Source organism: Schistocerca americana, chromosome 4, assembly GCF_021461395.2.
Source record: "Schistocerca americana isolate TAMUIC-IGC-003095 chromosome 4, iqSchAmer2.1, whole genome shotgun sequence".
Classification (NCBI taxonomy): Eukaryota; Metazoa; Arthropoda; class Insecta; order Orthoptera; family Acrididae; genus Schistocerca; species Schistocerca americana.
The window spans coordinates 343163447-343180212 of NC_060122.1; the positions used below are offsets into that span (position 1 = coordinate 343163447).

Below are 16766 nucleotides of genomic sequence, written 5' to 3' on the forward strand. Positions count from 1 at the left end.
GAAGGTAGGGCAGAGGGTGTGTTACTGTGAACAGCTCAGTGACGAGTTGTTCTAATCAGAATCGACAGCAGACCAACACCGACAAAGATAGTTCAGGTATACATGCCGACGTCGCAAGCTGAAGATGAACAGATAGAGAAAGTGTATGAGGATATTGAAAGGGTAATGCAGTATGTAAAGGGGGACGAAAATCTAATAGTCATGGGCGACTGGAATGCAGTTGTAGGGGAAGGAATAGAAAAAAAGGTTACAGGAGAATATGGGCTTGGGACAAGGAATGAAAGAGGAGAAAGACTAATTGAGTTCTGTAACAAGTTTCAGCTAGTAATAGCGAATACCCTGTTCAAGAATCACAAGAGGAGGAGGTATACTTGGAAAAGGCCGGGAGATACGGGAAGTTTTCAATTAGATTACATCATGGTCAGACAGAGATTCCGAAATCAGATACTGGATTGTAAGGCGTACCCAGGACCAGATATAGACTCAGATCACAGTATAGTAGTGATGAAGAGTAGGCTGAAGTTCAAGACATTAGTCAGGAAGAATCAATATGCAAAGAAGTGGGGTACGGAAGTACTAAGGAATGATGAGATACGTTTGAAGTTCTCTAACGCTATAGATACAGCAATAAGGAATAGCGCGGTAGGCAGTACAGTTGAAGAGGAATGGACATCTCTAAAAAGGGCCATCACAGAAGTTGGGAAGGAAAACATAGGTACAAAGAAGGTAGCTGCGAAGAAACCATGGGTAACAGAAGAAATACTGCAGTTGATTGATGAAAGGAGGAAGTACAAACATGTTCCGGGAAAATCAGGAATACAGAAATACAAGTCGCTGAGGAATGAAATAAATAGGAAGTGCAGGGAAGCTAAGACGAAATAGCTGCAGGATAAATGTGAAGACATCGAAAAAGATATGATTGTCGGAAGGACAGACACAGCATACAGGAAAGTCAAAACAACCTTTGGTGACATTAAAAGCAACGGTGGTAACATTAAGAGTGCAACGGGAATTTCACTGTTAAATGCAGAGGAGAGAGCAGATAGGTGGAAAGAATACATTGAAAGCCTCTATGAGGGTGAAGATTTGTCTGATATGATAGACGAAGAAACAGGAGTCGATTTAGAAGAGATAGGGGATCCAGTATTAGAATCGGAATTTAAAAGAGCTTTGGGGGACTTACGGTCAAATAAGGCAGAAGGGATAGATAACATTCCATCAGAATTTCTAAAATCATTGGGGGAAGTGGCAACAAAACGACTATTCACATTGATGTCTAGAATATATGAGTCTGGCGATATAGCATCTGACTTTCGGAAAAGCATCATCCACACAATTCCGAAGACGGCAAGAGCTGACAAGTGCGAGAATTATCGCACAATTGGCTTAACGGCTCATGCATCGAAGCTGCTTACAAGAATAATATACAGAATAATGGAAAAGAAAATTGAGAATTCGCTAGGTGTCGATCAGTTTGGCTTTAGGAAAAGTAAAGGGACGAGAGAGGCAATTCTGACGTTACGGCTAATAATGGAAACAAGGCTAAAGAAAAATCAAGACACTTTCATAGGATTTGTCGACCTGGAAAAAGCGTTCGACAATATAAAATGGTGCAAGCTGTTCGAGATTCTGAAAAAAGTAGGGGTAAGCTATAGGGAGAGACGGGTCATATACAATATGTACAACAACCAAGAGGGAATAATAAGAGTGGACGATCAAGAACGAAGTGCTCGTATTAAGAAGGGTGTAAGATAAGGCTGTAGCCTTTCGCCTCTACTCTTCAATCTGTACATCGAGGAAGCAATGATGGAAATAAAAGAAAGGTTCAGAAGTGGAATTAAAATACAAGGTGAAAGGATATCAATGATACGATTCGCTAATGACATTGCTATCCTGAGTGAAAGTGAAGAAGAATTAAATGATCTGCTGAACGGAATGAACAGTCTAATGAGTACACAGTATGGTTTGAGAGTAAATCGGAGAAAGACGAAGGTAATGAGAAGTAGCGAGAAACTTAACATCAGGATTGATGATCACGAAGTCAATGAAGTTAAGGAATTCTGCTACGTAGGCAGTAAAATAACCAATGACGGACGGAGCAAGGAGGACATCAAAAGCAGACTCGCTATGGCAAAAAAGGCATTTCTGGCCAAGAGAACTCCACTAATATTAAATACCGGCCTTAATTTGAGGAAGAAATTTCTGAGGATGTACGTCTGGAGTACAGTATTGTATGGTAGTGAAACATGGACTGTGGGAAAACCGGAACAGAAGAGAATCGGAGCATTTGAGATGTAGTGCTATAGACGAATGTTAAAAATTAGGTGGACTGATAAGGTAAGGAATGAGGAGGTTCTACGCAGAATCGGAGAGGAAAGGAATATGTGGAAAACACTGATAAGGAGAAGGGATAGGATGATAGGACATCTGCTAAGACATGAGGGAATGACTTCCATGGTACTAGAGGGAGCTGTAGAGGGCAAAAACTGTAGAGGAAGACAGAGATTGGAATACGTGGCGGGCCGCATCAAACCAGTCAGTAGACTGATGACCAAAAAAAAAAAAAAAAGGACCCTGATACGTCTAGGTACAACTCTGACAGATGACACGTACTAAGCATCCACAATCTGGCAAAATTGAGACCCAAGTCTGCCAGGTGCTGATAACGCCGACTCACAAAGTACATGGCTTCTTCGTGTCCTTCACAGTGATCACTCAACATCTGAGACTGTTCTCTCGCCTTATATATCCTATCAGACCTGGCAAAAAACACTAAACACAGTCAACACTATTATATTACATACATTAAATGTATTCATAGTTGCGAACAATGACAACCATCAGTTGTAGAATGGAATGACAACAATAAAAATCTGTGCCATATCGGGACACGCACTCGGATTTCCCGCTTATCGCGAGCGGTCGCCTCACCATTTGGCTCCCCGTGCACGACTAGAGGCCAGACTCAAACTCCCAAATGTCGTCGACCATGCGAGTACGACTTTCATTGTCGTCATTCCGTTCTACAGCTAATGGTTGTCATTTTACATATTTACATATTTAATGTAGTTCATAACGGTTGTAGTCACCATAGTGGCAGTTCCTTTGGACATGGATGCAATATGTACAGTATATTATCATTTCTGGGGAATCCCCACCACCACTGAGGAGTGAACATTAAATAATAACGCTGAGCCGGCCGCGGTGGCCGAGCGGTTCTAGGCGCTCAGTCCGGAACCGCGCGACTGCTACGGTCGCAGGTTCGAATCCTGCATCGGGCATGGATGTGGGTGATGTCCTTAGGTTAGTTAGGTTTAAGTAGTTCTAAGTTCTAGGGGACTGATGACCTCAGATGTTAAGTCCCAAGTGCTCCGAGCCATTTGAACCAATAACGCAGACTAAAAATCTATAGTTCGATCGGTATACGGTCCAACGAACTTTTGGGTAACCTTACCAGGAATGTACTTTACAGTTAGGGCACCATCACAGACTTATCTGTCTGCGGTTGCGGCGCATGTTTACTGCTTTTCCTTCCAGTACCTGATGGATTTATTTAAATTAACAACCTGTAGATGTTTTGTACATACATTTCTGAGCAATATGTGGGACTGTCTTTTAGTGGTTACCGGCTGTATTTAAGAGTCATGTAAACACTGCATAGACATTAAACTAAACCATGAAGACTTTATACACTGAAGAGCCAAAGAAACTGGTACACCTGCCTAATGTCGTGTAGCCCCCCTCCCCCCCCCCCCCACCCCTTCAACGGGCACACAGAACTGTTGCAGCGCGATGTGGCATGGATTCGACTAATGTCTGAAGTAGTGCTGGAGGTAACTGACATAATAAATCCTGCGATACTGTCCTTAAGTCCGTAAGAGTAAGAAGGGGTGGGGATCTCTTCTAAACAACACGTTGCAAGGCATCCCACAATAATCCCTCAATAATGTTCATGCCTGGGGAGTTTGGTGGCCAGTGGAAGTATTTAAACTCAGAAGAGTGTCCTGGAGATACTCCGTAGCAATGCTGAAATTGCAATGCACAATGGACATGAATGGATGCAGCTGATCAGACAGGAGGCCTACGTACGTATCACCTGTCAGAGTCGTATCTAGACGTATCAGGGGTCCCATATCACTCCAGCTGCACACGCCCCACACCATTACAGAGCCTCCACCAACTTAAATAGTCCCCTGTCGACATGCAAGGTCCGTGGACTCATGAGGTTGTCTCCATGCCCGTACACGTCCATCCACTCGATGCAATTTGAAACGAGACTCGTTCGAAAAGGCAACATGTTTCCAGTCCTCAACAATGTCGGTGTTGACGGGCCCAGAAGAGGCGTAAAGCTTTGTTTCATGCAATCATCAAGGGTACACGAGTGGGTCTTCGGCTCCGAAAGCCAGTATCGATGACGGTTCGCACGCTGACACTTGTTGATGGCCCAGCATTGAAATCTGCAGCAATTTGTCTGTCACGTTGAACGATTCTCTTCAGTCGTCGTCGGCCTCGTTTTTGCAGGATCTTTTTCCGGCCGCAGCGATGTCGGAAATTTGATGTTTTACCGGATTCATGATATTGACGGTACACTCGTGAGATGGTCGTACGGGAAAAATCCCACTTCATCGCTACCTCGGAGATGCTGTGTCTCATCGCTCGTGCGCCGACTATAACACCACGTTCAAACTCACTTAAATCTTGATAAGCCGCCGTTGTAGCAGCAGTAAGTGATCTAACAACTGCGCCAGACACTTGTTGCCCTATATAGGCGTTGCCGACCACAGTGCCGTATTCTGCCTGTTTACATATCTCTGTATTTGAATATGCATGCCTATACGAGTTTCTTTGGCGCTTCAGTATAGTACCCGTTTGTAAGATACGGTGCGAAAAGCAACTTGTAGGTGCTGAAAGATTGTGACACAGGCTGCCTAGAAAAGTGACATGTGCAACACGTCTAAGTGTTGATACTTTCAAGAATTCCATAACCTGACGTAGGTATCGTTCTTTGAAACACAGAATGTAAACATCAATAAGTGTAACTGGTCACAGTTATGTGGTTTCCTGCTGATGGTCATAATTTTGAAGGTTGGGTTCAACGCAAAACATTTCCATTTGAAGTAAGCAAAAGATTCGTTAGTAGAGTTAGAGGAAACAACTGACACCTCTATAGTAAAAAAATATATTCTATGTGCAAATCACATTGAATACTGATATTTTAAAATAGACATCCAACGTTAGAGGCAAAAGTGGAAAGCAGTTGTACTTAGAGTCTCTATAAACTGTAGGTGTTGTAATGGTATCTGACCGTTTGAATGTACATCCTATAAACGTTATTACTCACGTGCGGAAATCGACAACAAGACAGTTAAACTTTACGATCCATGGGGGCCCAGGTAGTCTATAGGCCTGCGCCACTGATGTTTGCAATGCTATAAAATAAATGACTGGTGATGAATTTGTATAACGGCGTTAGAGTTTCGGTTGTAATTTGATACCAAGCCACATCATTACAGAAGAAGCGTAGTTCTCTACTTCCAGCAACTATCTAAATATGAATGATGGGATATTAAAACGAATTATCGTTCGTGGTGGGATAAACATTGCAATGGGACAATACTAAGCCAGCCCATGGACAACTCTCTCAAGAATGCGTGTCTCCATAATCACCATAATACTAATCTAAGGCTGTGCTAGTGCGGTGCCTACCGAGAGGAAGGTGGCCCTCTGTATGGGGTAGATGCCGCCAGCGGTGAGCGTCAGCGGCTTCTGCGCCCTCGCCATGACCACCAGCAGCGCCCGCCGGAAGCCGGCGCTCGCGTCCTGCCAGCCACAGCTGTAGGCCCCCAGCGACACCGCCTCTCCCTGCGAATGCCAGTTGCTGTCCTCATAGTTGACTCTGTACACTGTTACCACCCACACACATGCAGTAATAGTCAGTAAAAGTATAGCTGTCCTCAACCCAAACATTGGTTTGAACTTTCAATACCACCGGTCCTTTTGGAGGTGGTACATCAATAATTTCACTGCTGATAGCAATTGGTACATAAATAACAATGTCGCAAAAACAGAGGAAAAGAAAACCATCAGAGCGTTCTGTCCTTGGGACATGCACCTCACAGATCACAACCACCCACTTTACATAAATAGACCACTAACATTTGAAATGTAGCTGAATGGGCTTGGACAAAACTAACCTATTGATGCATTTTATAACTGGAGATTGTGATAGTCATATCGCGTATTGCATTTACTCATGGGAAAACAAAATAAAATGGTTCAAATGGCTCTGAGCACTATGGGACTTAACATCTGTGGTCATCAGTCCCCTAGAACTTAGAACTACTTAAACCTAACTAACCTAAGGACATCACACACATCCATGCCCGAGGCAGGATTCGAACCTGCGACCGTAGCGGACTGCGCGCCTAGAACCGCTAGACCACCGCGGCCGGCTCATCGGAAAACAAATTGGTTCAAATGGCTCTGAGCACTATGGGACTTAACTTCTGAGGTCATCAGTCCCCTAGAACTACTTAAACCGAACTAACCTAAGGACATCATAACATCCATGCCTGGGGCAGGATTCGAACCTGAGACTGTAGCGGTCGCGTGGTTCCTGACTGTAGCGCCTAGAACCGCTCGGCCATCCCGCCGGCTCACGGGAGAACACTTTTAGATTCACATTCGTTGTATACTTGAGAGCAGAATGTTGTGTTGGCTGAAGAGCCCACAACGTGTTACGAATGTAGGCCGAAATGCACGAGTTTTAGCTCACGCAGGCAGGCGTGAGGAGGGAAGAACTATACTGACGTGAGGTCTGGAACATGACAAGGAATTAGAATTCAGAAAGCGAACGTAATTACTTTGATGCCTAACTTTAATCCATTAATGATGAACGTCGCTCTTGACGGTACATGATTCACAATCTTATCTGTTCAGAATACATTCTTGAAGTAACTGAATATGGCGCCTTGCTAGGTCGCAGAAAATGACGTAGCTGAAGGCTATGCTAAACTGTCGTCTCTAGAAATGAGAGCGTATGTAGACAGTGAACCATCGCTAGCAAAGGCGGCTGTACAACTGGGGCGAGTGCTAGGGAGTCTCTCTAGACTAGACCTGTCGTGTGGCGGCGCTCGGTCTGCAATCACTGATTAGTGGCGACACGCTAGTATATGTCGGACCCGCGTGTCGCTACTGTCAGTGATTGCAGACCGAGCGCCGCCACACGACAGGTCTAGAGAGAGACGTCCTAGCACTCGCCCCAGTTGTACAGCAGACTTTGCCAGAGATGGATCACTGAAAAATACGCTCTCATTTGCCGAGACGATAGTTAGCATAGCCTTCAGCTACGTCATTTGCTACGACCTAGCAAGGCGCCATTACCAGTTTATATTGAGATTGTAAAACATGTACCGTCAAGAGGGATGTTCTCCAATTATGGATTAAAGTTAAGTATTCAATCAACTACGTTCTTTATTTATTAGACTCAACTCCTTTAATTGTTACAGACCTCACGCCAGTCTGCGTGAGCTTCAACGCGTGCCATTCGGCTTCCTCCAAACTCCGTGAATTGGCTCCTGCCAATTCACAACATTGGCGACGAGCTAAATCGCATTTGTACCAATTGATAGACTGATTTCATTGTGTCATGGCTTCGCCACAATCTCCAGATGTGCTGTCCGAATTTTATCGCTTGCAGAATCAGCAGACGCAGGCCTTATTGAATGGCCTTGGACAGCTCGTCCAGGGTCAACGATGTGGCAGCCGCCGCTCCACCGCTACCGCACCAACAACATGCTGTTGCACCACCTTTTCGTCCTTTTGATGCGGCACTGGAAAGCTGGACGGAGTGGTCACGCCAATTTGGATTCCATCTCGCCGCCTACAGAATTCAAGGTATTGAGCGGCAGCCTTTTTTGCTTTCTTGTATAGGAGTGTCCACCTATCGTGTGATAGTGAAATTGTTTCCCCAACACGACGTAGCAACTCTGTCCTACGAAGAAATTTTGTCTGCATTAGATGCATATTTCAATGAATCAGTCAATGTAGTTGCAAAAAGGTATACGTTCTTTCGTACAAAACGTACGGCTGGTCAAAATAATAGGGAGTGGGTTGCAACTTTGCAAGGCCTTACTAGGGATTGTGCTTTTGAGTGTGAATGTGGACTCCCTTATTCAGATACTATGGTACGTGATGCAATTGCACAGAACGTTTCTGATGTTCGTATACGGGAACAGATTTTGAAACTAGTCAATCCCTCCCTTCAACAAGTAATACACATATTGGATCGGCAGGACACACTTGACTTTGCTCAGGACCCATTTGAAACTTTGCCAGCTGTGTGTCACATTAACCGGCCCGCCGGGCGCGCTGCACGGAACAGTAAACAGTCATCGCACCTGTCCGCGCAGCTGCCACCAAGCTCTCCGCTACGTGTGCAGCGCAAGCAAGCAAATGCAGCGCTAAAATCATGTCCGTGGTGTGCTACTAGACGTTCGCGTGAGAATTGCCCGTCACGCCAAGCTATTTGCTTTTTCTGTAATAAAAAAGGACATGTTCAAAGTGTTTGCCAGAAAAAGCTCAGAACGGACACACAACCATCGCAGGCCCTTTGCCTCACGCCGGAATCGGAATCGAACCACGAATACTCAGGCTCGTGAACCTTTGCCCATGGACATTCATGTAGTTCATTCCACTCCGCCCAGTGCCACTCTCTCTAACAGTGACTGTGTTCGTCCCACAAATAGTGTGCGTCGACATCACCGGAAATCGCGTCAAGTCGCAAGTGCTTCTGTACCAGTGTCTGTTCACGTTGCACGAGACAGTCGCTCTTGTCGTCAGCAGGACAATAAACTTTTTGTAGACTTGGACATTACTGGCAACGTGGTACCATTCCAGCTCGATACCGGAGCTGCAGTTTCATTGATCAATAAAGACACGTACAAGCAACTGGGCACACCTCTGTTGCATGCCGCAAATGTTACGTTAAATAGTTATTCCGGTCGGAATATCCCTGTGTTAGGACAGTGCAGTCTTATTGCAACATACAAGGGACAAACAAAACTTGTGTCATTTTACATCCTTCGTTCTTCTTCTGCAGTGAACTTGTTTGGTTTAGATTTATTTCAGTTGTTTAACTTGTCTCTAGTCAATCAGGTCCTATCAGTGAACCAGACTGTGCCTTCAGCCAGTGTTTCTCGTCTCTGTGAAGAATTTGCAGACATTTTTGCACCAGGCCTTGGCTGCGCTAAGAACTATAAAGCACATTTGGAACTGAAAGTCAACGCGCAACCGAAATTTTTTAGAGTGCGCAATGTTCCCCACGCATTGCGTGATGAGGTCGCAAGAACATTACACGATTTGGAATCACACGGTGTAATTGAACGTGTGCAGCCTTCTCTCTGGGCATCACCCTTAGTAATTTTGCCGAAACCTTCCGGAAAATTGAGACTTTGTGTGGACTTCAAGGCAACGGTGAATCCACAACTCGTGATTGCAACTTTTCCTTTACCCCGCCCGGAAGATCTTTTTGACAAACTGTGCCCGGGTAAATATTTTTCGAAGTTGGACCTAGCAGATGCGTACTTGCAAATACCGGTGGACGAAGAATCCCAGCGCGTTTTGGCGGTTAACATGCATCTTGGGTTGTACCGATTCAAAAGACTGCCATTCGGGTGTGCATCCGCCCCTGCATTGTTTCAGCAGTATCTGCAAACTGTTTGTGCGTCGGTCCCTACTGCAGCAAACTATCTGGACGATATTGTGATCTCCGGAAAGACAGAAGAAGAACATTTAGCCAATCTCAGAACATTATTTCAGGTCTTGCGACAAAATGGTCTTCGCTTGCGGAAGGACAAATGTGTGTTTTTTGCTCGGGACTTACCCTGCCTGGGCCATGTACTCAATGCCCAAGGCATACATCCTAGTCCCGAGCACCTCCGTGCCATACAAGACTTGCCTTCGCCGCAGAATTTGAAGCAGCTACAGAGTATGCTGGGAAAAATAAATTACTATAACAGATACGTGCGCCACGCCTCTTCCATTTCAGCTCCGCTTCATCGCTTACGCCGTAAAGGTGTTCCGTTCGTCTGGACGACGGAATGCGAACGCGCCTTTCGCCAGTTGAAATCGGCGTTGCTTTCCACTACTTGCCTTACGCCATTCTATCCCCAGAAACCCCTTTTGTTGATGGTAGATGCATAGGATTTCGGGGTCGGTGCTGTGCTTGCGCACAAAGATGGATCGCATGATCGCCCTATTGCCTTTGCGTCCAAATTGCTCTCGTCTGCGCAAAGAAATTATTCACAGATAGAGAAAGAAGTTTTGGCTCTCGTATTTGGTGTTACTAAGTTTCATGATTTCTTGTATGGTCGTCACTTTACCATCCTCACAGACCACAAACCTTTGACATCGCTTTTTCATCCGAACAAGCCTGTACCTCCACGTACAGCGCAGAAATTCATTCGCTGGTCTATTTTCCTCTCGCAGTACCGCTACGATATCTTGTATCGGTCCACTGCTAAGCACGGAAACGCCGATGCGTTGTCCCGTTTGCCTGTTGCTGAGGATAGAGCATTCGATTCTTCCGAACTTGCTTGCATGTTCATTGACTCGGAAACCGATGACGTGGTCGAATCGTTTCCGATTGATTTTCGTCGTGTAGCTACAGCCACAGCTGCTGACCCTGTCCTTGCTACCGTTTTGCGTTTTGTTGCTACGCAATGGCCCTTGTCAAAGTCCCGTATCGAGGATCCGTTGGTTCGCCGATTTTTTGCACACCAGGAGAGACTTTTTGTTCGACGTGGCGTTTTGCTGTTGCGTTCTGATAATGATCAGTCCAGGGTCGTGGTTCCACGTTCATTACAGTCCTCTGTCTTACGGCTTCTCCACCAAGGACATTGGGGTATAGTGCGAACGAAACAACTTGCTCGTCAGCACTGTACTTGGTTCGGAATCGATGCCGCGATTACGCATATGTGCTCTTCTTGCATGGTGTGTGCCGAACGACAATCAGCACCACCGCGGAAATTCTTTGCATGGCCGAAAGCCACTTCCCCTTGGCAACGCTTACACATCGATTTTGCTGATCCATTCTGGAATGCTCGATGGTTGCTTGTGGTCGATTCCTTCAGTAATTTTCCTTTTGTTGTCCTGATGTCTTCCACGACGTCCTCTGCCACCATCCAAGCGTTATCCGCTATCTTTTGCATTGAAGGTCTTCCACAGACTATTGTTTCCGACAATGGCCCACAATTCATGTCCACAGCATTTCAGTCATTCTGCAAGCCCAATGGTATTCAACATCTGACGTCCGCGCCGTTTTCGCCTCAGTCAAACGGTGCCGCTGAACGATTAATCCGGATTTTCAAGTCACAGATGTTGAAGTTGAAAGAGTCGCATTCTCGGGAGGACGCGTTATTGCTCTTTTTGACTTCGTATCGCTCTCAGCCCCGAGATGGTCGCTCCCTGGCTGAGTTGCTCCACGGTCGTCCTCATCGCACCTTGATGTCTTTGCTGCATCCGCCGCATTAGGTTCCTGTGCAGCGGCAGACGCCTGATTTTGCTCCGGGCGACGTTGGATACTATCGCAACTTTCGAGGTTCACGCCGTTGGCTCGCAGGGCGCATTCTTCGCTGCCTCGGCCGCGCTATGTATCTGGTTTTGGGGGCCTCTGGTGAGGTGCGTCGGCATCTCAAGCAGCTGCGCCTCTGTCGTCGCCGGGGTTCTGCCGCTCGCCGTCTGCTTTCAGCGACGGTGCCGTCCGGTCAGCGCCCTGGGGACCCATCTACTGGCTCGCCTCATCCCCAGGTGTTACCGACGCTGCCTTCCATTTTGCCCCATGGCGACGCGCCGCCGCCGCCGCCGCCTGTTCTCCCGCCGGCGACGTCCGCCGTGGACGCTTCGCTGCAGCCGCCAAGCGCCTCCCTGGGTCACGCGCCGCCTATCGCTTCCCGTGACCAGCTGTCCTCCGACATGGAACTCTTGCCCGCTCCGGACCAGATGTCGTCTTCGCCCGTCGGGTGCCCCGACGCGATGGAGGTCGACCCTACGGCCCCTCCTGTCTCTTTACGGGCGCACACACCGCATGTTGGCCGGGTGCGGGTGGCACAGCCTCGCCTGTTGTTAGGCTCCCCACCTCGTCGCATACGCCAACATGCGGTCCTCCCCACGGCGGGCGGAAGCCTTATAACTCAACCGTTCGCCCATTTTCGGGGGAGGAATGTGGTGTCACCGCCAGACACCACACTTGCTAGGTGGTAGCCTTTAAATCGGCAGCGGTCCGCTAGTGTACGTCGGACCCGCGTGTCGCCACTGTCAGTGATTGCAGACCGAGCGCCGCCACACGGCAGGTCTAGAGAGAGGCGTCCTAGCACTCGCCCCAGTTGTACAGCAGACTTTGCCAGAGATGGTTCACTGACAAATACGCTCTCATTTGCCGAGACGATAGTTAGCATAGCCTTCAGCTACGTCTTTTGCTACGACCTAGCAAGGCGCCATTGCCAGTTTATATTGAGATTGTTATTAATGTATCAACAAGAGCGATGTTCTCCAATTATGGATTAAAGTTAAGTATTCAATCAACTACGTTCTTTATTTATCAGACTCAACTCCTTTAATTGTTCCAGACCTCACGCCAGTCTGCGTGAGCTTAAACGCTTGCTTTTCGGCTTCCTCCAAACTCCGTGAATTGGCTCCTGCCAATTCACAACAGACACCACACAGAACACCTTTTCTTCTCAGAATTTGTATTTAACCTATTAAGCAATAAAAATGATGAAATATTCGTGAAGTCATCTGATTATAAAACGTTTCATCATTGTCAGGACATAAACAAACTGGAAATTGGGATTTAACGACCTTTCTAAGTAAAAACCTCAGCGCAGTAAAAAAGTAATTGTAAAATATCGGAGAATATGTCAGTACCATTTTCTTTACAGTAACATACAGTGAGGTCACAAAAGTCATGGGATCCTCCTAATATCGTATAGGACCTCCTCTGCGCTGGGATAGTGCAACAACTCGATGTGGAATGGGCTTAACAAGTTGTTCGAAGTGGCCTTCAGGAATATTGAGCCATGCAGTATCTACAGCCGTTCATAAAGGGGAAAGTGTTTCTGGTGCGGTTTTTTTTTACAAGAACTGACCTCTCGATTATGTCCCATAAATTGTCTACTGGATTCATGTCATGCAATCTGGGTGGCTAAATCATTCACTCGAATTGTCTGGAATGTTCTTCAAACCAATCACGAACAGCTGTGATCCTATGACATTGTTGTTTGGGAACATTAAGTCCATGAATGCAAATGGTCTCAAAGTACCCGAACATAAACATTTACAATCAATTATCAGTTCAGTTGGACCAGAGGACCCAGTCCATTCCATGTAAACACAGACCATACCATTATAAAGCCACCACAAGCTTGCACAGTGCCTTGTTGACATCTTTGGCCCATAGCTTCAAGGGGTTCTGCACCACACTCGAACTCTATGATCAGCTCTTACCAACTGAAATTGGGACTCATCTGACCAGACCACGGTTTTCCACTCGTATAGGCTCCGACCTCTATGTTCACGAGTTCAGGAGAGTTGCTGCAGGCGATGCTGTTAGCAAAGACACACACGTTAGTCGTCTGCTGCCATAGCCCATTAAGGACAAAGACTGCACTGTTCTAACGGATACGTTTGTAGGGAAGCAGCCTACTCACGCTGTAGTAAATTCACATCAGTTTCCATTGTGTGACAGCCAGTCTGCTGTAACTAGCTCTGACGTCATAAATGTTGCGCAATACCTTAAAAATCAAGCAAATGACCTAAAACTTTTCTAGCATGTCAGGAATAATACTAAATTAATGTGTGTTAAATATCAGTTCGATAACTTCAGCCATTTTCGAAATTTGGACGTTTTTCTGAAAAAATCATTGGCGCAACAGAAAAGAGCTAGAGACTTCAAAATTTATATTTAGATTCATCTTTCATAATGATTTAATAAAAACAGTACTTTGGATTTCACAAATTAAGATTTTAGTGGAAATTCATGATTTTCTGGTTTTCATCTCAAAACTGAAGGAAGCAAGATAGATTAAGTAGGCTAATAAATTAGATTTAAATAGGTTGGAGGTCCGCTATGACTATGAAGATGTGAAAAGTTTCTTTTGAATACCTATAAAATTATAGCGATAGCGGATCTCAAAAGGGCCAGTTCAGAGCTCATCTACTGCGTGCAGTGTAATTTAATTAATTCTCTCGCCCAAAATATTTAACTTAGCCACGTCAGAATTTTATTATCAGTACTTACCTGCGTGCTGAATGCACGTTTAAATTAAGAGCTTCATCGGCCATCAGCAAAAGAAGCTATAAATTATTATGTAACTTGAAGTGGTGCGTTATTAGCCCAGCGGCTAGTCGGGAGAGCCGATTTGATCAGGCATTCCCTTAGCCGTCCGCACCGCAGCTTTACATATAAGAACGCTGCGCGAGGAAGCAAGGCCCCAGTTCTCTCCGGACGCTGAATAACACGCCATCTGTGTCGGGAGTCGCGTCGCATCGGTATCACTGCTACAAACAGCCTCGGGTGCCGTATTAAGTTATTACAGATACGCGGAACCATGAAATCATTTCAAGTGAAGTGTTAATTCTGGGATGATTTTCATTAACTAGCTTCAGTTTGCGTATTGTCGTATTTCCACGTGCCGTCGCGGGACAGACATTCTACCAATTATTTAGCGTGGCGTTTGATGAAATATTCTCATCAAATTATGGCGAGCATTCTTTTTAACATTTAATTCGGACATTTATAGTTGCATCAGCGCATTAGACTTTGAACTGCTCTGTTAGTTAGGTTGTAGGGATGCTTGTGTTTTCTATCAGTGGATTTCAGAATATACTCAACTATTTTGGAAAACCGTTTTTGATTAGAAATCCCGGACAATCTCCTAATTCCTCAGAGTTATAAGCTGCAGCTATAATGGTATTCTCAGATGAAGTGGGCACTAGGATCTCTAATTACTGGCTCCATGTTTTGTTAAATCACTTTCTGGGTGCTAAAAAGTAAATAGAGAGCCAGTGTTGAGAACGGCGAAAGACAGCATTAACAACATTCTAAAAGCCGGAAACTGATTCAACATTCAAACATTTATACAGCAATTCTTTATTTTTACAACTTATTCGCCGCCCCACACGTTCTTCGTACTTCCCACACTGATTTCTGCTGTTACTTCACGTAGTGTTGCTTGTCTGTTAGCACTGACAGTTCTATGCAAATGCCACTGCTCTCGGTCGTTAAGTAAAGGCCGTCATTCACTGCGTTGTCCGTGGTGAGAGGTAATGCCTGAAATTTGCTATACTCGGCATACACTTGGCACAGTAGATCTCTGAATATTGATTCCTCTAACGATTTCCGAAATGGGATGTCCGACGTATCTAGCTTCAACTACCACACCACATTCAAAGTCTATTAATTCCCGTCGTGCGAATTGGGGGATTGAGCACAAATGACAGCACCTCCAATGCTTTGCCTTTTCTACCTTGTTTACGCGATACTACCGCCATCTGTATACGTGAATATCTCTATCCTCTGTCTTTTGTCATCTCAGAGTAAAAGTAATTCGTATTTCTTACCTGCTAGTAATATGTTGTAATTATCTTTAAACATTTGAGTGTTCAAATGTTGATGGATTCATGATATGATTATCTTTTAAAGTGCTTCCTAAACCGTCAACCATATTTTCATCTCGAAATTCGTTGTTTATCCTAACTATAATAATATTTTCACAAAAAGCATGAAATCAAGAATGTCATCAAGAGAAATTCATTGCTGTAATATAAATGAAGAAGGGTGGATGGGGCCACTTGAACGGTAGTACTGGTTCAGTTTTCAGAGGTGAAGTGTTTGGCTTTTGTAAATTGTCTTATTTCAAAATTCTGAAACTTGTGTCCAACCTGATTCTTTAGATTGTGACCTTGCAGCTGTATGAAGAACCCCAGAACATGCAGATTTCTGCAGCGAAGTAAGTGAGTTACACCCACACTTGCACAAGACGAGACACGGTCAGAAAGTTAACTGTGCTGATTGTGATCGCCTTTTAGTTTGGTGTTTGGAGCTGGGGTACACCTGAGAAGATCAAGATCATTGTACTTACTACGAGGGCGTGCTGAAAAGCAATGGTTTCAAATTTTCTATATGTAAACTGTTAAAGCTATTTACATAAAACAAACACTGTTCATGTCTGTTTATTCACTGATCAACATTATCCCGACGACTAGCACATTTTTCACAATGAGAAATCAGTTTGCTGATACTGTCATTATAGAATGTCTGACTTTATTGACGGAGCCACGGTTTCACCTCTGCTTGCATTGTTTCGTCAAAGCGAAGTCGTCGTACCCGTTCTTTAAGTTTTGGAAAGAGATAAAACCCGTATGGGGTCGAGTCGCGATTGTATGGAGGATGGACGATGATAGTCAGTCTAAGGCGACGGAATGTTGTTGCAGATGTTGCAGCGCTCGTGTGTGGTCCGGCATTGGCATGCGAATGGAGAGCGTGTTTCCTGGGTGGACGCTCCCTGTTTCTGACGCGCCGACAGAGTTAAGTTACACACAGCCATGTTACACGCTACAAGGGCGAAGGGCTGTAAATATGACATGAAGAGTAAAGATGAGAAATGTTTACAGCATTTATTTTATTTAAATAGCTTTTTCATATAAAAAACGCGTAAGCATCACTTTTGTGACCGCCACCGTATTTTTAAGTTTCGCATGCGCACTTG

At 45.2% G+C, this 16766-nt stretch overlaps 1 protein-coding gene across 1 annotated transcript in view; it reads right to left on the bottom strand.

The window, feature by feature from the left end:
• Window positions 1–16766, bottom strand: part of LOC124613469 (odorant receptor Or2-like) — a 68036-nt gene that overhangs the window by 4282 nt on the left and 46988 nt on the right. The window contains exon 4 of the mRNA XM_047142176.1: window positions 5707–5862. Within this exon, the coding sequence (XP_046998132.1) occupies window positions 5707–5862 (156 nt within the window). The remainder of the gene's footprint in view (window positions 1–5706; window positions 5863–16766) is intronic.